Source organism: Aedes aegypti, chromosome 2 (genome assembly GCF_002204515.2).
Source record: "Aedes aegypti strain LVP_AGWG chromosome 2, AaegL5.0 Primary Assembly, whole genome shotgun sequence".
NCBI classification, from domain to species: domain Eukaryota; kingdom Metazoa; phylum Arthropoda; class Insecta; order Diptera; family Culicidae; genus Aedes; species Aedes aegypti.
In genome coordinates, this window is record NC_035108.1 from 220,858,766 (window position 1) to 220,885,782 (window position 27,017).

The 27,017-nt window shown below is 34.2% G+C and overlaps 1 protein-coding gene across 22 annotated transcripts in view; it reads left to right on the top strand.

Annotated features, from left to right (window-relative positions):
* LOC5567708 overlaps positions 1–27,017 on the top strand; it is a 424,671-nt gene that overhangs the window by 351,966 nt on the left and 45,688 nt on the right. For 17 of the 22 annotated variants that reach the window (XM_021844068.1, XM_021844074.1, XM_021844070.1 and 14 more), the window contains 2 exons: positions 4,660–4,815; positions 5,296–5,577. In XM_021844068.1, the coding sequence (XP_021699760.1) occupies positions 4,660–4,815; positions 5,296–5,577 (438 nt within the window). Of the gene's footprint in view, positions 1–4,659; positions 4,816–4,972; positions 5,048–5,295; positions 5,578–14,531; positions 16,028–27,017 lie in introns of those variants that run through there. The other 5 variants (XM_021844082.1, XM_021844084.1, XM_021844081.1 and 2 more) reach the window with 5 other exon arrangements.

Below are 27,017 nucleotides of genomic sequence, written 5' to 3' on the forward strand. Positions count from 1 at the left end.
AAATTTTCTAACTGAACAATTAAATCAAATGATTGATGCAATGTTCAAAGCCACCACTATGACTGAAACAGTCCGGTCGGGGTAAAATTTACTTATCGAATTGTTAGTAGATTACGTTTTTCTAATGGATCCAATAAATAATTATTTAAATATTTTAAATTGAACAATAATGAGGACGAGCTGTTTAATTTTCATACAGCTAATAACGTGCATAAAGCAGTCATACTGAAACTTATTTGAAACCTGGATCCAAATTTAGAGGATATCCCAACTACTATGTTTATCGTAATGATCGACTTGATGGAGCATGTTGGGGAGTTGCAATCATCATTCATAGGCGTATAAAACATCAAGGTTTTTCGTAATTTGAAACTAAAGTTTTTGAAACGTGGGTTCGAATCCCATCCTCGTCGCCAAGTTAAAGTATTGGAACGGAGGACGAAATAAGACTATAACCACTTGGAGTTTCACTTGAGCACTAACTTTATTGTTTCACTTTTAATTAGGGAGACTTGTTACACTTCCGTCCGTTCGGGTGAACGGTCGGAACCAAAGAGACTGATCGTAGTAGTTCGATCATTAAAGAAAGCTACGTGCTATAATTTTTATCTATTGCTATAATAGTTATCTAGATACTACATTTCTGTTAAAATTCAGCTTGGTAAATAAACTTTCATAGCTGCCTATTTGCCCTTCCAATGCACTGGGTAGCAAGATAATTTGCTCCAAACTAACATGTGAAAATTGACTCGCAATAAGTCAAATTTTTTTGTAATTGGTGACTCTATTGCCAAACATCGGTAATGGAGTAATTCTCAAAGTAATTCCAACGGCAGAACTTTATTTGATAAGTGCTCTTCAGAATATTTCTCATTTCAATACCCTGATAGCTCTAAAATCCCATGAAGCGGTTCCCAATCCTATCAGCTCCTCTTTTAATTATTTTCGTGCTGACTGGAATATATATATGAAATATGGCTCTAATCTTAATGTTAATATTCCTTTACAAACAAAACTTGATATTGACAATGCTCTTGAAACTTAAACAAATTCCATTTTTGAAGCCAGGAGCATTGCAATTCCAAAATGTGAAGTAAAATTTGACTCCGTGATTATAGACGATAATCTTAAACTCTTGATCCGTCTTAAAAACGTGAGGAGAAGGCAATTTCAACGCACTCGCGATCCTGCTATGAAAATTATATGGCAGGATTTGCAGAAAGAAATCAAGAAACGTTTTTCACAATTAAGAAACAAAAATTTTGGAAATATTTTTTTTCAATTGGACCCTGGCTCTAAGCCATTTTGAAAATTACCGTCGTTGGGGGTGACAATGGGTCAAAAACGGATATGTGCGATTTATTTTTTGAATAACTATCGCAATTTAACTCCAATAAACTTCAAATTTGGTCTGTATGTACTTTGATGGTACATTAACAACTGTTCAAAAAATTAAAGACAAATATTTATTCACAGCGGCACCACAAGTGAATGAAAAATGACCCAATCTCACCCCATAGAGGGGGTGACATTGGGTCACTGAAATTGAAATAACTTGTTTTTGAGAAAATGATTGCAAAACCATTCACAGCTGAAAAATATTGATGGAATACGATGCAAACAAGTTAAAAAGATATCTAAGATGTTTCACAAGTATAATAAACCCACTTTAAAGAACGATTATACCAAAAAATTGAAGATCTATGAGAAAAAATATGTAAATCTAACATTTATCGTCAAGTTTAAATAAATTTTCTTGTTTTTTCCCTCAAATTGTCTTCAAAGTCTCATCACCATTACCATGAAGCCTATTCAGTTCCCCAAAGGTGTACTGAAACAGTGATTATTTTAAATCTTCGCAAATAGTTAAATTTCGGTGCGACATTCCACGATCACTACAATTCAGGCAGATGGTGACGCCATAATCCCAATATTTCAGCGATCCAACTCATTTGTACTTGCATGAGATGTTTCTATAATACGAAAATACTGATAAATAATCAAATTTAGAAAAAAAACCCTTTTGATAAAAATTTACGATGTTGCTGCGCACGAAACACAGTTGCTGGTTTGAGAAGTTGTCAAAATGCGTTGTATTATTATTCAATGCACGGAATACTCAAGTAGACTTGTTTGATGTTTCAGAGATGCTGTATATAGAAAAAATAAACACATCTTAATGAAAAAAGAGAACACCCGGCACCGAAAAATGTCAAAAAATGGACTTGGAATTTCATTTACTATCGTTCTTGCTTGACCCAATGTCACCCCCATTTTCAATGTTTTAGACATCGTACCGAAAAAAATTATTTTTTTGTGGGAAAATCAAACAGATTCCGGAAAATACCTGTGATGTGTAATGAAAAGACTTTCAACATTCTACTAATACAACGATAGAGGCTAGAGTACATGCGTGATACTTTGTACAGGAGAAATTTAATGTTGTAAATTTTATCTAGTTTCAACATGCAAGTTTATTGATGTAGTAAACAAAAACTACTATTTCTAAAAATGTATATTGTTATGAATTATGTGTAATAATATGTACCCTAACATATGAATTATTAATTTTAGTAATATCAGCGTTATTAGCTGAAATATTTCACAAAACATATTTTTCTGTTTTGACCCAATCTCACCCCCTAGACCCATTGTCACCCCCATCGACGGTATATAAAATTTAAAAAATTTGAAATTATCTAAAATTTTGAAAGAGGAAAACAAATTATTACTAACTTATTGCGAAAAAGCTTAAAAAAAACTTGCTATGCAGTTTGAAAGCGCGCACAATTTTAATTTAGGTCCAATTGAAAATCAAGTTTCTCAAGACTTCGAAAATATTCTCAATCAAGAGAACGTGTGTGAAAATTCCTAGGAGACTGATTTGGAAGAAGTGAGAACTTTTAAAAACGATAATATGAGAGCTCCTGGCGATAATGGAATTTTCCACATGCTCATCATGAAACTTTTAGTAAGTAGCTTATCATTCTTAGTTGATTTATTCAACAAATGTTCTTAGTTGACATATTTTCCGGACAAATGGAAAAATGCTAAGGTTGTACCTACCAATTTTGAATCCAGACAAAAATCCTGCAGAAGCTTCTAGCTATCGTCCAATCAGTTTGCTTTCATCCATCAGTAGACTTTTTGGGAAGGTATTTTGAACAGAATGATGGTCCACACAATAAAAATTCATTGTTTGCCAATGAACAGTTCGGATTCCGCCATGGACATTCGACCACTTATCAACTCTTACGTGTAACAAATTTTAACCGTTCCAACATATCTGAAAGCTATTTTACTGGTCTTGCTCTTCTAGACATAGAAAAAGCATTCGACAGTGCTTGGCATGAAGGCTTGATCGTAAAATTTAAAAAAAAAACTTAATTTTCCAACACACATTGTTAGAATAATTCAAATTTATCTGTCAAATCGTACACTTCAGGTTAATTATCAGAACTCCAGGTCTGAAAGACTTCCTGTAAGAGCTGGTGTTCCTCAAGGCAGCATTTTGGGACCATGTTTTCCTCTTATAAGCAGGTAAAATCAACTCACTTGTTAAAAATCTGAACTGCTACGGCAAATGAAATATAATATGTTATTAACAAATTTTAATAAAATCTTAAATTTGTTTTACCAAATAAGGATGATAGTGTTGTTTAACACAGAACACCTAGATATAAGAAATGAATGTTTGAAATGAGACTAATAAAAATGCATTGGAAAACGGTTGTGTGTTAATTTTGCTCCAAATCCAAATGACCATTTGAAATGAATATATATATATATATATATATATATATATATATATATATATATATATATATATATATATATATATATATATATATATATATATATATATATATATATATATATATATATATATATATATATATATATATATATATATATATATATATATATATATATATATATATATATATATATATATATATATATATATATATATATATATATATATATATATATATATATATATATATATATATATATATATATATATATATATATATATATATATATATATATATATATATATATATATATATATATATATATATATATATATATATATATATATATATATATATGAATGTGTTGTTCTCACATTTTTTCAATCAATTTTTAAAAATAAATTTTCGAGCTGTTTAGTGGAATACCTACAAGTAGATGAAAAAACTGAATTTAGCACAATACCATTTAATTCCACTAGTGTTCTCTCAACTCTAGTGGAATTAAATGATACAGAACTAAATTCGTTTTTTTCATCTACTTTATCAATTTTTGCCTGCGAATTTGGGCGGCGACCCACACAGATAAAAATATTTAAATTTCAATGTAGCGTAAACAGAAGATGATAGTAAAAGTAAACCAAATTTATCCATTCTTACTGCATCCCGTTTAATATTCAATTAAAGACGCCTGCATGTTACATGATCGTGTTAATTTAAAGTTGAAGAATAAGCGATTTGTCGTTGACATTTCAATTTATTTTGATGCAAATATTATTAAGCAAAACGTCCTAATGTGAAATGTATCAACTCCATTTCATTGCTTTTTCTTCCTTTAAAGATGTTTTCTACACGTTGAACTTGTAGCATTGAATTGAGTCAAATTTTATCTATCCAAATTCAGGTCACACGCGACAGGGCCTCCGCTGCAGGATATGCAAGGTGAACGTGCACGCCGACTGTGCATCACAGCTGCCAAAATGCCAAGTGAAACAGAAACTGCTCCGACGCCAGAAGAGCACATCCGAGATCGAGAATCGCACCGAAGTGGAGGAGGAAAGTAAGTCGTTTTGGGTTGTTCTAGTATTCATACCTGCATTACAATTGTTGGTTTCATCCCACGAATAATTAAGTACACTGGATGTGACCAAATGTCAACGCGTGATGAGAATTACACTTTCATTAAATTACCAATTCATTCATCATTATTTATGTAGGGGTAGATGAAGCAGAACAGACATCACGTATATTGACAGTATTGGGATCGCTTGAATTAGGTATACTGCATAGAGGTAGTCAGCTCTTCTTACATCTTTAAGCCAAGCATCGATGTCATATTTAGCATTGAATTCAACTGAATAGCCTTATGATAACCCCACCAAAATACTAACACTTCCATTTGATTGTTGTACCAAAATCAGTAAAATCTCAAAGAAAAACTGGGTCTTGCACAGATTTATTGTTTGAATCAATCACCATTACATTTCTCATCTAGAATTGTAAAATACCTGCTTTCATTGTTTGTTACACGTGCCCACAGAACCGACCGACATCGATCAAATCTATCAGGTCTTGAAAAAGGCAAACGAAATTTCCAGTGGCAAAGCTGCTGAGTCGAAAGCTCAAACCAATACTACAACTACTAGTGATGCCAATGCGATGACTGGTGCTAGCAATCCACAGCTAGAAATACCTGTAGTCAATGTGCCTGATTATCCAGATCGAACACCTAGGAGGGGACCATCCAAATCTCAGGGGCCAAATTATCAACAGCAAAAACAGGGACTTTCGGCACCAACCACGACCGACATGTCCAGCTCAGGTCCGCATTGAACTCGCAAACCAATAGAGGCTTTTCGTTCCGCTCTTATTTCATCCTCTTTCTGCCTTCTGAAGATCTTTTGCATTTTCTTGTTTGTTTTATGTTCGGACATAGTTTTTGGGTGGCTGTCGAATCGATTCAGATTCCTCTGCTGGCAGCGTAGAACACGTAGATTCATTTCAGATTTGTAAATTGAATGTGTAGTTTGGTAGCACAACCCCATCATATGTTTGTTCATTTTTCATTGCAATAGCATTGGTCTAAACCATATTGTTATCGTATATTCATAAATTGGCAGCTGTTGACAACTGTAGCAGATGCGAATCGTTTCTTACGTTTTAATTTATCAGTACAAAGAAGGGACAAACTCTGCACGTCGTCGATCCCAGTATATATAAGCAATAAATGGATTGTCTCTAATTAAAGCCTGTCAATTAAGCAAGAAAGGTGTGAGTTGAATCATATTCTCGTCCAATGGGAGATACCTGCCCAAACTCCTATCGTAGGCTTTAAACTAAAAAACTTAAGAGACGGCAACTGTTTTAAAAACGTATATTTTTTTTGTTTGCATTGCTTTTCCACTGGAATATAGTCCGCTATTGTCTCAGTTGTGAACAAGCAAAATATTGTTGTCAGAATACTTCTAGCTGTTCTTACTCACATTTTTGTTGCTATGATTTTAATGAGGGACGTATTTAAAAGGGTATTTAAAATAATCATTCCTTACATAGCCTTCAGTTGCTTGTGTAGCGCTGAAAAGTCATACGCTCAAGAGAATAACAATTCGTGTAATTGGTTCCGATATATTCATGATTCTAAGCTTGCCGATTTCGAAGAGCTGAGCGAAGCTTAGAACAATTCTAGGGCGGCAACTCTGTATGAATTAAACGGAATGGTTTCCAATCATGTAAGGAACTGCACTCTTAAAAATAAGGAAAATTACTGTGAACGTGATTCACTGTATGACTGAATGACACAAGAGTTAAATGATAAAACGACACAAAAATGTGTTCTTGAAGATCTATCGAACAAAAAATGTTAAACTACATTTTGAAGGACACAAACACATTCTCACTATGATTGGCATTTCCCAAATCAGACGCTTTAGTATTTAAAATAAGGCACAAATACACGTCATTTGACTCGCGTCTTTTATGTGCATTCAATAGACATAAAATCACATGATTCTTTGGAAGTATGCACATTAGGCCAATGAAATGTATGGGAAAAATTTTGCCATCGAATTTCAAAAAATGGTAGTGCTCAAAAGTTTTGTCTCCTCGAAAAAAGTCCCCATGCAAAATTTGAGCTCAATCGGACTTCATTAAGTGGACCCCCAAAGCGGTCAAAGTTTGGCTTTTTTGACCCATGAAAAATCTCCAAAATTTTTTTTTGATGCCAGATGTCTTAGAAATGCATGAAAAGTCGAGATCTGGTGTTATTTGGAAAATCGACCTTTTGGGACTTAGTAAATTTTTTAGTTGGGGGAGTGAATTGAATTTGAAATGAACGATTTGAATTCAATTGCTGAAAAATTCAAGGCAATAGTATTGAAGCATATCCTATATCATTGTTGGCCACTGAAAGCATATTATATGTGATATTTCATTAGGGTGGTTCATTTACTTTCCATTAGGGTGGTCCTTTTTGTTAAAAATAAAAAAAATAAAAAAATAGAATTTTAATTGAATATTGAAGACAATAGTATTGGAACATCTCTCACATTATCGTAAGCCATTTTCTACATTTAATATGTGGTATTTTATTAGGGCAGTTTACTTATTTTCCATTACGGTGGGCCTTTCTGTCGAAAAATCATAATTTGAATGGGATATTAAAAACAATAGTATTTTATCACCTCTTTCATCATCGTAGGCCATTTCCTTCATTAGATTCGTGATATTTCATTGGGAAGGCTCACTTATATTCCATTACGGTGGTCCTTAAAAAAAAAATTGAGAATTTGAATGGAATAATAAATACAAGAGTAATTAAACATCTCCTATGTCATCGTAGGCCACTGTTAACATATAATTTCATTGGGGCTATTGTCCTCAGTTTTGCATAAGGGTGATCATCTAATTTGTAAATTTAAAAAATATATATATTCTCAATAGATCTAACAAATCAACTTTATTTGTATAGTTTTGAATCATGATTCTTCATTGGCATGCAACTCTTCGTTAAGATATTTTCATTAAGGTTTTCTTTTGAATAGTTAAAATAAAACGTTCCAATAACAATAATCAGTGAATTCAGTGAAGTACAACTCTAACTGCCATAATCAAAATACAGATAAAAAAGGAATAAAATAATTTTTGACGTATTCAAATTATGACAATAGCTTGATGGGCGACGATGAAGGGCAACAAAAGTGTTTAGTTTATATTTTCAAAAGAGATTCTCAGCCTTGGGCTCCTTCATTCCCGAACCAAAAGTACGTTGCCTTCTGCTTGCTATAGTACACGCGATTCGGTTGTGACAACGTAGGCAATTCCAGTTTTAACAATCTTGTTTATTCTTCAAAGATGTAACAATGTTCCTTATAGAAATTTCGTCGGAATTTCATATGGATTTTTTTCGTTGGAGTTTTCAACGGAATTTTCTTTGGAGTTTCCTTTGGAATTTTAATCGGAATTTCCTTCGAAATTCCTTTTAAAATTTTTTATTGGACTTTTCTTCGAAATTTCCTTTGAAATTTTCTACGGAATCTTCATTAAAATTGGAAATTTATCCTGAATTTGCTTCGAAATATCCTGTGGAATTTTCTTCGGTATCTTTAGAAGTGCCCTTTTGAATTTTCTGTGGTATTTCCTTCGAAATGATGTATCCTTCGAAATTTCATTCTGAACTTTTCATTGGAATTTCCTTCGAAATTTTCCTTGGAGCTTTCTTCAGAATTTCATTTGGGATTTCTTTTGGACCTTTGAAATTTAGTGCGGAATATTCTTAGAAATTTCCTTTACAATTTTCTTTGAAATTTCTACAGAGTTTTCTTGAGAATTTCCTCACAAATTTGCTTTGGATATTCCATAGAAAATTCCTTAGAAATTTTCTACGAAATTTCCTTTTAACTTCCTTTTTTTATTGCAATTTGCTTTGGAATTTTCTTTTGAATTTCCTTAGAAATTCCCTTTTGAATATGCTTTGGATATTTTTCAGAATTGTCGTCGGAATGTCCTTTGGAATGTGCTTCCGAATTTCTTTTAGGATTTTTTTTTTCGGGTTTTCCCTTATATTTTGAAAGTTTCCATCGAAGTTTCCTTTGGAATTTCTTTTGGAGCTGTGATTTTTTCATCAAAATTTTCTTTTTGAATTTCATTCGGAATTTCCTTTGAATTGTTGTATGGAATTTCCTATGGAGTTTTAGGAATTTCCTTTGGAATTTTCCACGGAATTTTCTTCGGAATTTCCTTTGGATTTTTTTCGGAATTTCCTTTGGAATTTTCTACGCAATTTTCGTCAGAATTTCCTCTGAAATTTGCTTCGGAAATTCCGTTAGATTTTTTTTCAGTTTCCTTCGGAATTAACTTTGGAATTTCCGTCGAAATTTCCTTAGGAGTATCCTTTAAAATTCTTTGCAATTTTCTTTGAGGCTACTTATCAAATTTTCTTCAGAATTTCCTTTGGAATTCCTTTATAACTTCCTTCAAAATTGTCTTTGAAATTTCTTTCGAAATTTCGTTTGAAGTTTACTTCCAAATTTGTTATAGAGTTTCCTCGGAATTTCCTTTGGAATAATCTTTGGAATTTCTTATGGAGATTTCGGAATTTTATTTCGAAGTTTTGATTGGAATTTTTTACGGAATTTTCCTTTGGACTGTTTTACGTAATTTTCATCAGAATTTCCGTTAAATTTTCTCGGAATTTCCTTCGAATTGTTTTTTCGAAATTTTCTTAGGAGTATCCTTTAAAATTTCTTTGTATTCTTCGGAACTTTATATCTAATTTACTTCAGAATTTTCTTTGGAATTTCTTCATGAATTTCTTTCAGTAATTTGCTTTAGGAAGTTATTTTGAATTTCTTTGGAATTACTTTCGGAATTTCCTTCTTCAGTTCTTCAAAATTTTCTTCGGCGTTTCCTTTGGAATTTCTTTCGGAATTTCTTCTGGAATTGCCTTCAGAATTTCTTTCGGAATTCGCTTCGGAAGTTCCATTGAAATTTCTTATGGAATTTCTTTTGCAATTTCTTTTAGAGCTGGCTTTGGAATTTCATTTGGAATTTTCTGCGCAATTTTCGTCCGAGTTTTCTTTGGAATTTGCTTCGGAACATCCTTCAAAAATCCATTCGGATTTATTTTTATGAAATTTCTTTTTGAATTTGCTTTGGAATTTCTTTCGGGATTTGCTTTGGAATTTCGTTTGGAATTTCTTTTGGAGCTACCTTCGGGATTTGATTTGGAATTTTCTACGTTATTTTCGTCGAAATTTACTTTCCAATTTGCTTCGGAATTTCTTCTGGAGTTTCCTTCGGAATTCCTTTTGAAGCTTCATTCTAAATTTGATTCGGAATTTCATTTGGAATGTCTTTTGAAGCTTTGAAATTATTTCGGAATTTTCTTCGGAAGTACCTCTATAATTTTCGTTTCCTCTGGAATTTCCTTCGGAATTTCCTCTGTAATTTCATTCGGAACTTCCTTTGGAATTTCCTTCCGTATTTCCCCTAGAATTTTCTTCGAAATTATCTCTGGAATTTCCTTTGGAATTTCCTCTGGAATTTCTTGCGGGATTTTCTCTGGAATTTCCATCCAAATTTTCTCTGGAATTTCCTTCGGAATTTATTCTGGAATTTCCTTCGGAATTTCCTGCGAAATTTCCTCTGGAATTTTCTGAGAAATTTGGTCTGGAATTTCCTTCTGAATTTTCTCTGGAATTTCTTTCGGAATTTCCACTGGAATTTCCTTCATAATTTCCACTGGAATTTCCTTCGTAATTCCCTCTGAAATTTCCGTTGGAATTTCCTTTGGAATTTTCTTCGGTATTTCCTTCAGAATTTTCTCTGGAATTTCCTTCGGAATTTGCAAGACTAAATTGGAAAGGTCACTGAGGCTCAATGCTTGATCTCTGAAATGAGTGCATCTGAAATCACGTATGAGACGAGGACTCTGAACTGGTTCAGCTTAGTGAAATGTTGCATTCCGAATGAAAATCACGCAATTTTTTTTTAATTTTCGGCAAACACCAATGGAAAATAAGTGAGCCACCCTAATAAAATATCACAAATCTAATGAAGGAAATGCCCTACGATCATAAAAGAGGTGATAAAATACTATTGTTTTTAATATCCCATTCAAATTATGATTTTTCGACAGAAAGGCCCAAAAAGTCGATTTTTTCAAAAAAAAAAATTTACAAATAACACCAGATCTCGACGTTTCATGCATTTCTAAGACATCTGGCATAAAAAAAATTTCGATTTCGGAAATTTCGGTAAATGCGCAGCTATTCAGCAAGTCCAATCTGAGGGTCGTGGGTTCGAATCCCACCGGTCGAGGATCTTTTCGGGTTGGAAATGCTCTCGACTTCCCAGGGCATAGAGTATCTTCGTACCTGCCACACGATTAGCGTTGGGCAAATTTGTCCAGAACATCGATGTTACTGAATCGATTCACATTTGTATTGTCAAATCGATTCACCGATTTAATCGAATCCTTTGCATCGATGGTTTTGAATCGATTCGAATCGGATGAAAATTGAAATTTATGAAGTTTGAAATGAGACCAAATGCATTTGTGTTCGATTTCAACATATTTCAATCAAATCAGTTTTGAAAATCAATCGCACCGATTTACTACTTCAAGGCTAGTTCAAAATGTGGTTTCTTCTACACAAACTTATTAAGAAATATTTAACGATTTCAACAAAATGAATCAAATCAAAAAATCGAATGAAGAGAATCGATTCACCAGATTTTAGGTACTCCAAACATCGATTCAAAAAATCGATTAATCGGAATGCAGACATCGATTTTCGGAACATCGATTCAAAATCGCCCAACGCTACACACGATATACACATGCAAAAATGGTCATTGGCATAGTAAGCTCTCAGTTAATAACTGTGGAAGTTCCCATAAGAACACTTATCTGAGTCCCAGTGGGGACGTAACGCCAGAAAGAAGAATAATATATTTTTTCATCTGTTTTAAGCGGTGAAAGAAGTGTTCCCGTTTGACAGCCGTTTTGTCCACTATTATTCATCGAATATTGAAATGATACTTACCTTTGAAAATAATATCGAACTATTTGTTGATTATTAAAGATCACAACGCTGTTGGAAATTAACTTTGTTCATTATATTTTTATGGTTGAATTCGAAATGTTGGTAGCTGCTTATGATGCAAATAACTAGAAGCAGATCTTTTAGTGTTATCAAAACAAATTTTCTATGTCATATTGACTTGGTTGACAGGATTTAAACATTGAAAGAGCTCTGATAATTACACAACCGTATTCAACATTCCTTTTATGCTTCCAAAACGGCCAGACCTGCGGTTTCCGGTGCCTAATATTGCGAGTTCCTCCATGTCAACTTCATCAGGAAACGCGTCCGCTGTCGACTCCGGAAAAAAGAGGAAATTATTCGCTGGATTTCGTCCCATGTCCGGCTTCGGAATGCTGCGAATGCGTTCGGCCCAACATCGATCAATTTCGCTACCAGAAAGTAATTGACTGTGTTGCTGTGAGACCAGCAAACCAACAAAAAAAAACTTGTTTTCCTATTTGTGTCCTTTTAGCTCTGTGTGCTCATCAGTTGGTTGGTGTGATCCTTAGAAATCACTGAAATTTATGTCTCTTTTCCCTCGCTGTAATATCCAGCCATTTCACATCCTGACACCTAGTCGTACCCTTCTTTACTGTTTCCGTGTCGATGTTTAATTGTTACCGGTTTTCTTTCTTGGAAAACTTTATTATTTCCTTCGCTGTTCTTGATTTATTCTTGTCATTCAGTCTGTCTATAATAAACCGAAGCAATTTTTTTGCAGAACGACAACGTTCTTAAATTTTCTAAGCTCTGCATAGCTAGTAGAATTTTGAATCATTTGAACGTCAGAATCAAACGATGGTCTGACGAATAACGTCTTCTTTTTGCAATAATTTTTCCAATGTCTCCTTTTCAAGTATTAAGTTCGAAAAACACCTATCACGGTGTTTCCCAGACCGTTATCATCAGGAATAAATCTCCGTCAAATCTATGCTCACCAATCGTTTTCTATGGCTAAGCTGCAAGGCTGCGCAAAATAAAAATAAAACTTAGGATCCGTTTTAAAGTTACACCATTTTGATGAAAAAATGAAAAATAAATTGTAAAAAATTTCATATTCTATGGTAATAAAATTGAGTATATTAGTAGTTCTCTGCCAAAATTTCATGCCGATTGCTCATAGGGTAAGAACGTTTTGTTTATGAAAAATGGCTTCCACTACTGTTATTATGAACACAACTGTATTTGAAATGACAATCATATTAATAAGCATAAAGATAAGCATACCTGATATTTATCATTTAAAATGGAGAGTTTTGGAACTTAATGCCAGGAAGATCAGGCTACAGATCTGATGCATACTAAACTTTTCAATTCTTGAAAAAAAAAAAACATTCAAACACAAAAATGCATTCCCATTATCTTGGCACAGATGTTGTGAAGCAAGTTGACCACTTTAAAGTGAATTTGATTAGTCCCAAGGACCCAAAAAAAATCATTTGTAGAATAAATCAAATGCAGGACATTAAATCAAATACTGGTTTCTCAGGAGGTTTACACTGATGCGTCTTTCTTCAGATTCTTTGTGATAGTGGCCATATTATAAACGATCTTGAAAACTATCTGTGGCTTGAAAACTTGCCTACCTCCAGGGGCCCAAGAGCCCAGAACCGTTTTCACCCGTCTTGACCAAGTGACCCACTTGATTAACTCCGGCCACAGGAACATTCCCAAGATCCTTTTTCCACTTTTAGAAACTAGATATGTGTACGAGTATAGTGACAAAAAAAATGAAATCCGTTTAATATTCGCTCGCTGAGCGGTGAGAGTTTTGATTATTCAGGCCCAATGGGTTAACAATATGTTGTTCTGAAGTTTGTACGTCATTCGTAGGAGAGAATTTGAGGAACTTTCAGTCTTGATTTGAGCCGAAGAACAATCAATTTCGTGGGGTTGTGACGATTCGGGGTTGTGTGACTCATTTGGGTTCATTACCATCCGAGGTAGTGACTATATGATGTAATGGACTTTCAGAGAAGTGACATTAGGCGTAGTGTCATAGAATTATTCGATATACAATATAATTCAAAACTAATTATCATTGATTTCCTTTGAATTTGTGGACTTACATCATGAACAGAGCATATTTTCAAAACGTAACCTACATCTTTTTGAATTGTTTTGTCTAGACCTAAACCCTACAAAACGATTGGTAATCACATATTAGATGAAGATGATTTCTAATAATAACGATCTGGGGAGCACCATATAATAATTGCTCGCTGTACCTTCCGCGTCATAAAATAAATGGAAGAAATGGACCAGTTTTTCTTTGCTATCACCCCTGCTAACCAACGACATTTGTGCCGAAAAATTATCAGGCACGAACCTTCCACGTGTCACAACTAACCCCAAAAATTTAATTCATGGATTTATTTAATCTTCATCAATTATTCCGTCACCAGGTATTCATTTCCACATGGTAAAACACACTCATAACCCCAACCCTGACCCGGCAGCATGTTTGTCTGTCACGCTTTGCATATCTTCAGATCTCACCTGAATTTCTCATGCACAGACAGCACCCGAAAGATTGTGCGGCTCGTTGTGTGCTCTTGAGAGTGCGTGTGCTCAACTTTTCACTCGGTGTGTACGCTTCCGCAACACTACACTTCTCAGTTCCGCGCGCGCAAAATGTCATGCATTAATAAATATGTATCTCCTTTGCGTGTGAAAACCAATCTTCCAGCTGAGGAAGACGACACTATCCTTTCGTCTCGGGCGTTTGGCCAACCACTCTGTTTTGTAGCAGAAGATCCACTGCCAGAAGAACCCGCCACCAGCAAGAAGGGAGCAAGGCGCAAAAAATGAAAGGCTATTCAAAATGGGGAGATAACGATAAAAATAAGAAAAACACCCTCCAAGTTAATCGCTTTATTTCCTAATTTATTATTGTTTATTTCTGTTCGATGTAATTTTGTTAATATTTTCGATTTTAGTTATGATTTCCAGAGTCAGCATATTTTCGTCGTTTTTATAGCCACGATAACAATTCAGGAGTTCTAGGTTGTTGTACAGTTAAATAACAGTAATTAACAGCGTGATGAGAGCACATAAAGAGCACGGTTCGGTTTTGACAACACTGATTAAAGCAATGAAACCAACGGTAGTTGTAGAAGAGATTCATAGTTTGTGGTAGATAAAAATATAAAAAACGAGCTGCCAATTAACGACAAATAAGACGATCTTTCGATGGAATAAGTTAGTACCAATTCGTTACTTTGTTAGTATAATTTATGCCAGATACGTTCCTAATGGTGAGTGAGTTCTGAAGATGACAAACATTGCATCGTAGCCCAAGAGACCTCAATGCCTATTTTGGGGTGAAATTAAAAACTTTGATTTATACATATTTGATGATAACAAATCCATAATAGATCGAGTTTACCGCACGACACTAAAGACGGCCTTATCTTAGGAATAAAGTACGCGTATCCTTCAAATGATACAATTTTATAGTCATTCAATGATAAGTTGCTCGATCAAATTAGTATATATCTCGCTTTTCGAATGAAAAATTTGTATAATAAAAAAAAATGTATATTTCAAATGTTGTGAAATTATAGTAGTTTTTCGAAGAGTAAAGTTTTTCTGTTTGTCACCCTCTGGTGTTGGACAAAATAAAATACGCATTGGCCGTTTTTCATACAAAATAGAAAAATTGAGATCCACTACTTGAGCTCAGATATGAGCAGGTAATTATCCCATTATACAAAAAAATTGATTCCAAAAAATGTTAACCCCTATAACGTCCATTATTTTTTGAATTCAAAATTTAATGCTGTACGATATTTTTGAACCATTTTAATCTGCTCAAAAAACACATATATATTCAAAATTATCTCTAGTTGTGATATTTGATAACATGGTTCTAGAAACATTTCGGTATGTCTTTGAAACAGCTAAACAATTATAATCCACGTCAATACCTAAACCAGTTTTCTTTATGTATGTTATTGGTTACATACTTTTCAGGACACATTCAGGGCTTTTGCCCATAAATACTTCTTCAAAAGATTACTGAAAAAAAAAATCATGATTATTTTCAAGAAGCTTTTTTTTTGGGATTTCTAGAACAAATCTTCCTGAAGATCTCCAGAAGTACCTTTGAGAAGAACTGGAACTCCCAAGAGATATTGACATGAACTTAACAAAAAGTGCGTTTAGAACTTTTTGTTCAAATTTTTTGAAAAAAAAAACATGAATAGAGTGATTTTTTCAAAAGTTTTTGGATGGATTGCTAATGGAATTACCGTTTTGATTCATATTACGGACAGCTTCAAATTCCGGACACTCTCGTTTGTATGGGAAACATTTCACACGAAATGTTTCAATTTTTGCCATTCGAAAGTTCTCACTTTCGAGGCTGATTTTAGTTAACATTATCCATAGATACCTATGAAAATTTATAATGCAAAACTGCCTTAGACGCCTCTTGAGTGGTTTGCCCATTTGAATTGATTATTTGACTTTTCTATTTACGACTTTCATGAGCTGTCCGGAATTCGAATCAAAGTGTCCGGATTATGAGGCAAAAGTAAGGAAATGTCCGGAATAAGAATCATGAAAAGTCTACACATTTCTATTTATTTGAAATTATTTATGTAGCGGAATCAAAATCTTCACCCACCATTCGAAAGTTTATTGGTTTGAAGGCTTGATAACGCGGAGGAATCATGCAGAATGATTTATTTGATATGCTTTCTGATGAGTTATACTTCACTGAGGCCTTAAGTGTCCGTAATATGAATCAAAACGGTAGATAGAAATGGTTAAAATGAATGAAAATATTTTTTATTAACCTAATTAATTATTCGAATAATAAATTCTTGGTTGTTAGATTCTCGACAATTCGTTTTGCTGACGTTGATGAAAATCATAAGATTGTATTCCGTAGCTACCTAATTCTTAATCTATATCGCTAATATTCTTCAAAACTTTTACAGTTTACATTTGGATAAAAATTTCTTTCATTATTATTGTCTTTCACAAACTTCATGTGTTTATAATGGATCAATGCTGCTAGCTATATATATTTCCCATATCAACAAGTGATTTAAATACACATCAATCCTCTCACTCCAAATCAGTCGAACGTATCTGGCATAAACAATTACGGAACGCTCCTTCCAGATAATATTTAGACAGAGAAGTGCGTGAGTGTCCGAATATTGAAATCCTTCAGACTGTGATAACTAATTTACGAGAGCTTATTAGATCCACGAAAGGTTGAAAATCACTTGGATAGAGTGATATGCGTTAACAAAAAGTTGTGTCACAATAAAAAAAAAACATCTGAAATAAAGTATTCTGCGAACGATATCCAAACCCAACCGCGCTGTTATATATGATCCGAAAAAGTAAAAGAAAAAGGAGAAATAACATCGAATTCTCATCCTTTCGCGAACACTTTCGTGTCTTTGGTTTTTCCTGATTTTCCTGAGTTCGTTTTTACTTGCGGGTAGCTTAGTATCATTTCGCAAATATCATAAATTCCCCTCAGGGTGACGTGGTAATCTGGACCATCTCAATCACCAGAGAAGCGAGAGAACAGAAAGGGATAAACTTTGATTGCATTTCGAATCGATGCTTCAATAAACACGCTTATTTAATTTGGCGTGAAATTCTCGGAGTTGGGTCCTCCAGGGTGGAATCATTCTTTATTTAGATCCATTTCCTTTATGTCCGACCTATTCCTGACACTCTCTGATCCAATAGTCTATATATCTTCATAGTGTTGGTCGTAGGGAAAGTGTACCAGTTATGGCCATAGTGGTTCCCTATTTGGCCATATGGGAAATTTCGATAACTTTCACATTTTAAATCTTTTTGAATATTTTTACATCAAGATCTAACTTAAATCTAACAACTACAACACACAAAAATGTTCAAAATTTGAAGACATGAAAGTAATTACGTATGGCGAAATAGGGAACCATTATGTCCATAACTGGTACACCTACCCTAGTTGAGATTTCATGCTGGATTATAAGAGAGTAGTTGCTGATTTCCATTGTGTGGAATATTAAATTTCCTTGAAAAAAAAAAGCCAATCAGAGCGTGTTCGTCTATCCTCGCCAACAGCACTGGCAATTGAGTTAGTGATTTATTTTGGGACCATTAGATGTTGAAAAAGTTGAAATATTTATCGCTTCATTTCATTCTGTCTGACCCATGTGGCTGTAGAAAAAGAACACTAAATAAATGACTTTCGCTTAAATCCGATAAATGCGATTGACGATGAAACTGTCGTAAAAATGCAATATCATCAGCAGATATTGACATTATCTTAGAATGTTTCAAATCAAGCGGCATCTAAGGAGGCGTTTATGACTTATAAATTATTATGCAGACCAAATTTTTACTAATACAGAAAATTATTCATACAGCAAATGTAGCAAATGTAGATATTCATATTCATTAATTGGCATATGAGTTTAACCTTTGGGCTGTCACGCTGCATACTGTAGCCCTAGCTTAAAAAAAACGTAATCGAAATTATTTAGACCATTAAAACACGATTTTTGTGCTATAGTATCTTCTGGTAACTTTTTCCATAAAATACTCGCTATGTTGAGTCAGTTAGGTGATTAATGCACCTAAAAGTGAGAACGAAATATTGTTTTCGTATTTGTGAATTTAAAAACAATCTTTGTTCTGGAATGTTCTAGGTGATATTGAAAGAAACAATTTTTCTGACGACACCGTATGTATATCTTTTGATTTTCATGTACATTTGTGGAGTTTTTCGTGGAACGCTTCCCTAATTCACTTTTTTCATAATAAGTTGGTTAGATGGTTTTGCATAATTTTCAAGTGTTCTAGTGTTTATTGATGCTTGCTAAAACACATATTTTTTCCAAGAGAGCATATTTATATCTAAATGACAAGCGATTGATAGATGGTAGTTATCTGCTTCTTCATAGCAACAATTTCATCGTTAATACGTGCAGTTTCATTGACCTCTGTTTCGCTAGTTTTGGGATTATCATTCTTTACAAGTGCATGACGGTTATTTCGTTGCTTCACCAACATATCACTGCATGAGTTACACATCCACCATAAGTTATGGGATTGACGATATTTGACTAGCTCTTCGTAGTGCATTTTCACATATGATGCGTGATAGATATCAGTACAAAAGCCCTCGCAGCCAATGCAGTTTGAGTCACGAGCAATAACAAGCGAGCAGTGTTTACAGTTTGATGCTTGTCATCCATGTTGATCTGTCTGCAGCAACAATTCGGTGAACTATTTTTGTTTGGTGTTAATTACAGTGTAATACAAGCAATAGCACAAAACTTGTGTATGGTATCACAAGAACGATCACACTAAATGTCTTTAAATTAGCGTAGAATGAATTATTGAGTGATTAAACACACGTTATTTTGAAGATATTTGCGACGTTGAACGAATGATATAGCAATATCCAAAGCACACACAAACAACTCTCATACTCTACGAATTATTGAAGGCTTTATATTGAATTTTCACCTTTTGGCACTATAAATATTAGGTTGCACACGTTTCCGCAGTCTGAGACTTCCACTTCCAATGGTTTTAAACTAATACTATGAAACGTAAGGAAAGTCACTTTTAGCCTGCATTACCCTGACGGCCAAAAGAAAGATTGAACAAAAGATAACTCATATGCATGTTCCATATCCACCTATTCGCAATATCCTATACTAGCTTGTTTTGAATATCTGACAGTCCTGTATTAATCCATATGAAATCAAATGGATAATATAACCAACAACAAGACGAAATTATCTGTTCAGATGGACTTATCACAGACAAACAAACAAAATATCCTACGAACTTTTCGGTGTCTTCAGCAGAGCTATTTCTTTCAGTATTACCTACAACTTTCCCAAACAAATATCATTTTTAAATTGACAAATACGAAAAAGGAAATTTCGTTCTCACTTTTAGGTGGATTAATCACCAAACTGACACTTTCATTAAACAGCGAGTATTTTATGGAAAAAAAAAAACTTTCTTGAAGACAATACAGCACAAAAATCGTATTTCATGATCAAAACAATTTCGATCACGTTTTACTTGCTACGGCTGCAGTGTGCACTGTTGTACTTTGAACAACAGTTATGATTTAAATGCTATTATTTGACAACAGAGGTACCGTCAAACGGGGTGACTTGCAACACTTTTCAACTTCAATCAACCAAAACTATGATCTAAACGTCATCTACAAATCTAAATTCCTCGTAGAACTTTGAATGGCCGGCCAGCCCACAGAATGGGATGACAGAAGATTGAATCGAATTATTTTGTCATATCAAAAGTCATCAAAAAGGTGAAATATTTTAAATGTCCTTGTGCGGGGTGGCTTGCAACACACAATGCTAATTTAGTTTTTGACAACAAAATGTTGATATTTTTTTTATTCACACTTATTAAGTATTGTCATTCATGTACTTAAAGCATTCGAGCCAGCATAAGAGCATTTTGAATACCTTTTTATAAGAAAATAATTGAGCTATTTTTATATGGGAAAAAGAGGCGTTAAATCATCAAGGTCCAATATCTTAACTGAACAATAATTTTTACGAGTGTTTGTAGTTGATTGATGAATTATATCTTTTTTTATTATAAAGTAGACCTAACACAAAGGTTTTTAACTTTTATAAAACTCTAAATTGCTTAGAAATAAAGTGTTGCAAGTCACCCCGCATAGATACATTCATATAAAAATGATTTTTATCAAAAAGATATTGCTACAATTTCGTAAAATAAAATTTTTCATATTATCACTTATTAGTTATAGAAACACCATGTAGAGTACTACTTTTGTAAATTATATCTATCTATGTTTTCAGGTCACGATTTTGAACCTCCATCAAGCATCAGTTTTCAAGACATTTAAAAGAATTATGTTTAACGAATAAACATATTTGTATTAACAGCTTTTATCGTGACCACTACTTGAATTGTGAGTCACACGTATTGAAGCACCGATTTAAAACAAATTTTCTTTTAAAATTTGGGTTTTATAGTGAAATTTAGTTGTATATTACAATGTGTTGCAAGTCACCCCGCTAGGGGGGTCCGTAGCCTTGAGGTTACGCTTTCGCTTCATAAGCGTAAGGTCATGGATTCAATTCCCAGTCCCTCCAAAAAATAACCCGTCCAGCCACCAGAAGACGCCGCACGGAGGACCGTGCATACGGGAGCACATCCATCCTCCGTCAGTATCAGATGGTGACTGAGACAAACTGACCCACTTCGCAGGCAGCTGCCTCAAAACGACTCAGGAACACGGCAAAACGAACCACCGCAAGAGCAATGGACTATGGCTTATGGAAATCGATTGGACCAACAGCAGAGCACTCTCCTACCTGCTCGGTGTGAGAGCAAAAGAGCAGAAGAGAGTGAAAGCAGATGTAAATATAGATTAGTTAAAAATAGAACTGTATCGGTAAGGAAGATACAGATAAGCTGATTCCGGCACAGTAGTGGCCACAAGCACGGAGCGCCTTAAAAAAAAAGGCACCCCGCCGTTGCAAGTCACCCCGTTTGACGGTATCTATCGTCACCGATCCAAAGAACAACAACAGTCTTTGTATACAGTAAGGTCCAAACTGTGGCGCGGGAAGTGGGTAGAACAGGACTAGTACTACACACAAAAAAATAGGACAGTCAAAGACAGGCCCGGTTTTGTGGAGAGTTTGTTTAGCATCTTGATTTTTTTTGTTGTTGTTGTGGTAATGATGAATGCCAGAAGCTTTCCAGGATACTGGATGTCCGGAGAAGAGGTTTAGGAAGTGGCACTCAAGAAAAAAGTAGAATTACCATGTCTGCGACAAAATTGTTAAATTGATACAAATATTGCTCTTGTTATTTGAAATTTCAATGAAAAATGGGTAATTCTATACAAAATTTAAGAGAACGTGTTTGTCATAACAGTAACTAGTGTTTTTTATTGATTTGCTAAATTGAGAACAATAAAAACAGTTAAAAGATGCAATTACAATATAAGCGGAATAAAAAAGCATTGGAGAAAATCAGCTTCAAAGTTTTACAGCAATTTGTCACCCCATACAAATTATATAGAAGCCAAAAAACGAGCTTGAAAGCAGTAGACTTCTTCAATGTATAAAGCTTAAAATGGACCAAAATGTCACTACAACCCTTTGCACTTGGGCCCTCTGGACCTCTGGAATTCAATACATTAGTGTGTTGAATCCCATAACGTGCTCTTATGAGATTTGACCCGGGACCCCCGAAGCCCAAATCCGGCACTGGTCAAAGGATTGTCCTTCCCTATTTTGAGGTCAGATGCCCCGAACTCCCAGCGTCCTCAATTGAGGACAGTGATTTTCGCAAATAACTCAAAAATGACTCAAAATATAATGATGTTATGTTTGGAGTACTTGTTCATAGACCTGATATCTTCCACTCAGCGGTAATTATATTTAAGAATTCACTCACCAGATGGCGCCACAGCATAATCAAATGTACCTTACTTGTGCACATCCAACCTCCTGGAAAAGTCGGAAATCCAACTTTGACAAAGCATATCTTTGTTGTTTTCGGAGCGATTTCAAAAATTCTTTCAGCAATGGAATCAAGCATCATGCAAGATCAACGTCCATTTTAATTGGCTCTCAATAAATGCGTCTACCCAAAATTATTTAGTAATAGACACTTCCTAGCATTTTGGAAAATATATTTAACATTAAAACGAAATTCAAAGCGATGACATATAGTTTTTTCGACATGAAAGTTTTTGTAGAAGTGCAGTAAAATCGTTTTTTTATTACACCCAGAATTTATTTTACAAAAAAATAATAATAAATACTGTTTATTTGAAACTGTTTGCTTAGAAAATAAAATTCAAAACGATGACATGTGGTTATATTGACATCAATTTGACTGAAGTAGTCCAGTGAACATTTAAGGTAGAAATATAAATTATAGATTACACTCAAAATATGTTTTAAACTGAGAACTACGAGACACTTTAGGTTTCCGGTCTGTTTGCATATAAATCAAAATTCATAGCGATGATATCGAGCATTTTCAATACAAATTTGTTTGGACATGTCCTACGAACATACTTGAGCAGACATAGTTATTTTGAATTACACACAATGTTGCTGAACAACGATTGGGAACGCGAGGCACGATGAATTTTCGTAGGCATCAAAACAGAATCTGCGAATAAACACAAACAACCGTTCGGGCGCTTCATTCGTTCGAATTACATTTTCGGATCGCTATTTCTCCCGACGCTATCATCGGGTGATTTTCCATCGCTCGGTAATGTGAACGGTACGATCCACGCTGCCTGTTCTTCGCGAAGAGCAGGAAAATATTCATTTCGATCATCTTCATACGGGCTCGCAACAATCACGCTAAACTTGCTCCGCTCAAAAATGAGTGCCGAGCGCACAAAATTGGCCTCTTTTCGTGCAGCATAGATTCTGTGCACTAGGGCTGTACACAATTTTATGCAAACGATGGTAAGCACAGGGGAGGAACGCTAGGAATGCGGAATTCACTTCCAATTTTAAAGTTTTTCAGAGATTTTTTCATTTGAATAGCCGAAGTGGAAGCAAATGGGGAAAAAAACTTTCGCATTCGCGACCATCTTTCGGCTTTTCGCTAGAAATCATCTCAGAAAACTCCCCATCTTACCAACGGCCAACTCACAGAATGAGTGCGACCTACACAGAATTTTCACTCAGTCAGGCAGTGCTGCATTGGTTGCCTCATTCTGTGTAGTTTTAATACATGCGCTGCGTGGAGCTGGCTTAGCGTGGAGTGTTTGCTTGACTTTACGAGAAGAAGCAACCTTGCAATCAATCACCAGAATGAACAGCGCGTGGATAAATGAATCCTACGAGTGGAAAGGCTTCGCGAACCACTTATCGGTGTGTTCATTTTGCTTCTTCGGCGTTGCATCCGTTCGCTTTTTGCGATGCTCTTCGTGACGCAAAAATGAAAAATGAATTTTGGCGAATGCTGGATCGCGAAGATGCGTCGATCATTGTTCACGAAGAAGATCCATCGCAACATGTAATTTACACATACAACATTTTTCACCAAAAATTCACGAGAAACCCTCGATGTATAACTTTTTTGTCAAAAAATCAATAAATAAAGCAATGACATATATTTTTTGGCATGAACATTCTTGTAGAAATTCAGTGACTATCTTTGGGAAGAAACAGTAAATTATTAAAACACTCAATATTAATTTTACCAAAAATGAACATTTAAAAAACTTACTTTGTATAACTGTATGCCAATAAATTGAGTTGCAAAGCAATGAGATGTAGTTCTTAGTGATGAATTTGATTGTACTAGCACAGTAATTATATTTGAGCAGAAAGAGAAATTTTGATTACACTCAAAATTTCTTTTGCTACACTGAAATGAATTTTATTGTAGAAACTACTGAATCCATGGTAGAATTAAGAACTGCACCAACGATTTTCAACCGACTACATTAATCTGTTAACTCTACCAGAACATAGTCAACATCACTACACAAGAAAATTTATTTTGTTGATTTAACCAGAGTTGTAGTATTTTTGACTAGAAACATTCTTGATTCGAGAAGTTTAGCATCATACTTTTGACCACACTGTGTTGTACGGTGGGTGTCACGGATTGAAATACAATGCTTTGTAGTGGATGCTACTATGGCCATAGTCAAATTTACTGCACTGCTCAGTGATTTTCACCAGATTATAGTAAATTTAACAGATTTTTGTAGTCGGTTGAAAATCGTTGGTGCAGTTCTTAATTCTACCATGGATTTGGTAGATTATACAACAAAATTTGTTTGCGTGTAAACTTTATTAGACTATAAATCAAAATTCAAAGTGAATACATATATTTTTGTTTGTATTTATTTGCTTATAGAAGTTTTGTTAATATGTTTGTGGTAAAATGAAAATTTCAGATTACACTCTAAATTTATTTTTCCTAAAAATTAGAAAACCCTCATTGGTTTATACGATTTGCTTGTAAATCTAAACTTGAAGCGATGGCATTCAAATTTTTTCGACATAAAATTCACTATAGAAAATATGTTTGAGCAGAAATATGATTTTTGGACAACACTAAACATTTCTTTTCCCCAAAAAGAACTTAAAATATTATTTTTAACTGTTTGCCTGTAAATCAAATTTCATGGTAATTATATGTATTTTTTCTACAATGCGTTGATTGTTGAAGTCTAGTTAACGCGTTAGAGCAGAAATAAAGCTTTTTGTTAACACTTATTTTTTTTACCTTAAAACTCAAGTTGCTAGCCTGTTTGCCTGTAAATCAAGATGGAAAGCAATGATATGTTGTTTTTTGGCAATATTTTGCTCTTAGATGTCTGGCGAACATGTTTGAGCAAGAATTAAATATTAGAGAACACTCAGAATTTATTTCACTCAAAAGCTAGGATACATCCTATTTTATAGTCTTTTTTTTCTTTTGATCAAAACTCAAAGCGATGACATGTTGTTTTTCAACCTTAGATTGTTTGCATAAGTTGTTTGGACATAAATAAACGAATTCACGAATTATCGCATTACATTTTGGTTTAAAACAAACAGTTACGAAAATAGTTCTTTTGTAATACTAGTAAAATAAATGTAGATATAATAAAAACTGACTATTTCAAACCATACATTTTCAATCGACTTCTATTGGCTGATTGATGTAAAAAAAGTCTTTGTTTTATTTATTAATGCATTACATCAACAGAAAAAAGATCCCAATGATGTAAAGCACATTTTAGTTTAAAAATTTAGCATCCGCGGCTACGAAGCAATGTCATGCTGAAGGTGTCTGGGTTCGATTCCCGGTCGGTCCAGGGTTTTTTCGTAATGGAAATTTCCTTGACTTCCCTGGGCATAGAGTATCATCGTACCTGCCACACGATATAATTTATATTAGTGCCCAAAAATGTTTGCTGGGCTTCTTAAATCAAATTCATTTATAAAAAAAACTACACATCACCGGGTTAAATTTTGATTTATAGAAGAAAAGTTTTAAAAATAGGATTTTTAATTTGTGACACAAATAAGCAATGTAACAATATTTAAGGTGATAAATTATGGTTTTCTTGGTGAAAAATATATTTTGGAATCACAATTCACATGTTTTAGTTGATACCAAGAAAACTATAATTTATCACCTTAATAAAAAATAGGGCCCATTTTATAGGTCGAGTCGACCAAAAACAACTCGACTGGAGACACTATCGACCAAAAATTTTGCTCGACTTGGCTCTGTCACTCGAGTTTATCGACAATGGACCGATGCACGAGTTCACTATCTGACGTTTGAGCGGTGCCGTGTTATTTACGTGACCATGGCAACGAGTGAATTCGGCACCGCTCAAACGTCAAATTAGTGAACTCGTGCATTGATCCATGGACCGATGCACGAGTTCACTAATTTGACGTTTGAGCGGTGCCGAATTCACTTGTTGCCATGGTCACGTAAATAACACGGCACCGCTCAAACGTCAGATAGTGAACTCGTGCATCGGTCCATTGTCACTTTATGTGACTGGATTACTATGGGAGTCGACGGGTGACATCTGAAATATGCATGCTTACTTTGATCGACAATGACTACAGGCGAGTCACTTGAATCCACTCGATTTACAAAATAGACCCCTAAATATTGTTACATTGTTTAATTTGTGCCACAAATCGGTATTAAATAATACTGAGACGTATCTTTTCTTAAAATAAATGTTTATGCATTGTGAAATTTGGACTTTTAACTTTTTCTGCACCTTTTTTTGTAAGCGTAAGTTTTATCCCCCGTGGCAGTATAAGAATTGAACGTTTCCACCGAAAATATTGTCGACAGCATCTACTGTTCCTAAAGGATCAACTAGCATACATTTTGTCTTAATAAAATGCAAAATTAATTCTATAGAGCTATCAGATATCGAAGACACACTTTTAAGATTTTTTTTTTGATCCTCACGATAGACTTCAATTTTTTGCTGAAACTGTATTTATTCTATGGGAACGTAACTATTGATAACAATTTCGGTATTAGAGCACAATTGTGGGATACCTTGGGCGTTAACGGGTTAAACAAAAAAAAAATCCAATGGTCAGAAGAAATTATTAAGGATTTGTTCAATATACATACAAATTTGATCAATGTCGTATTTATTCTTATGGAG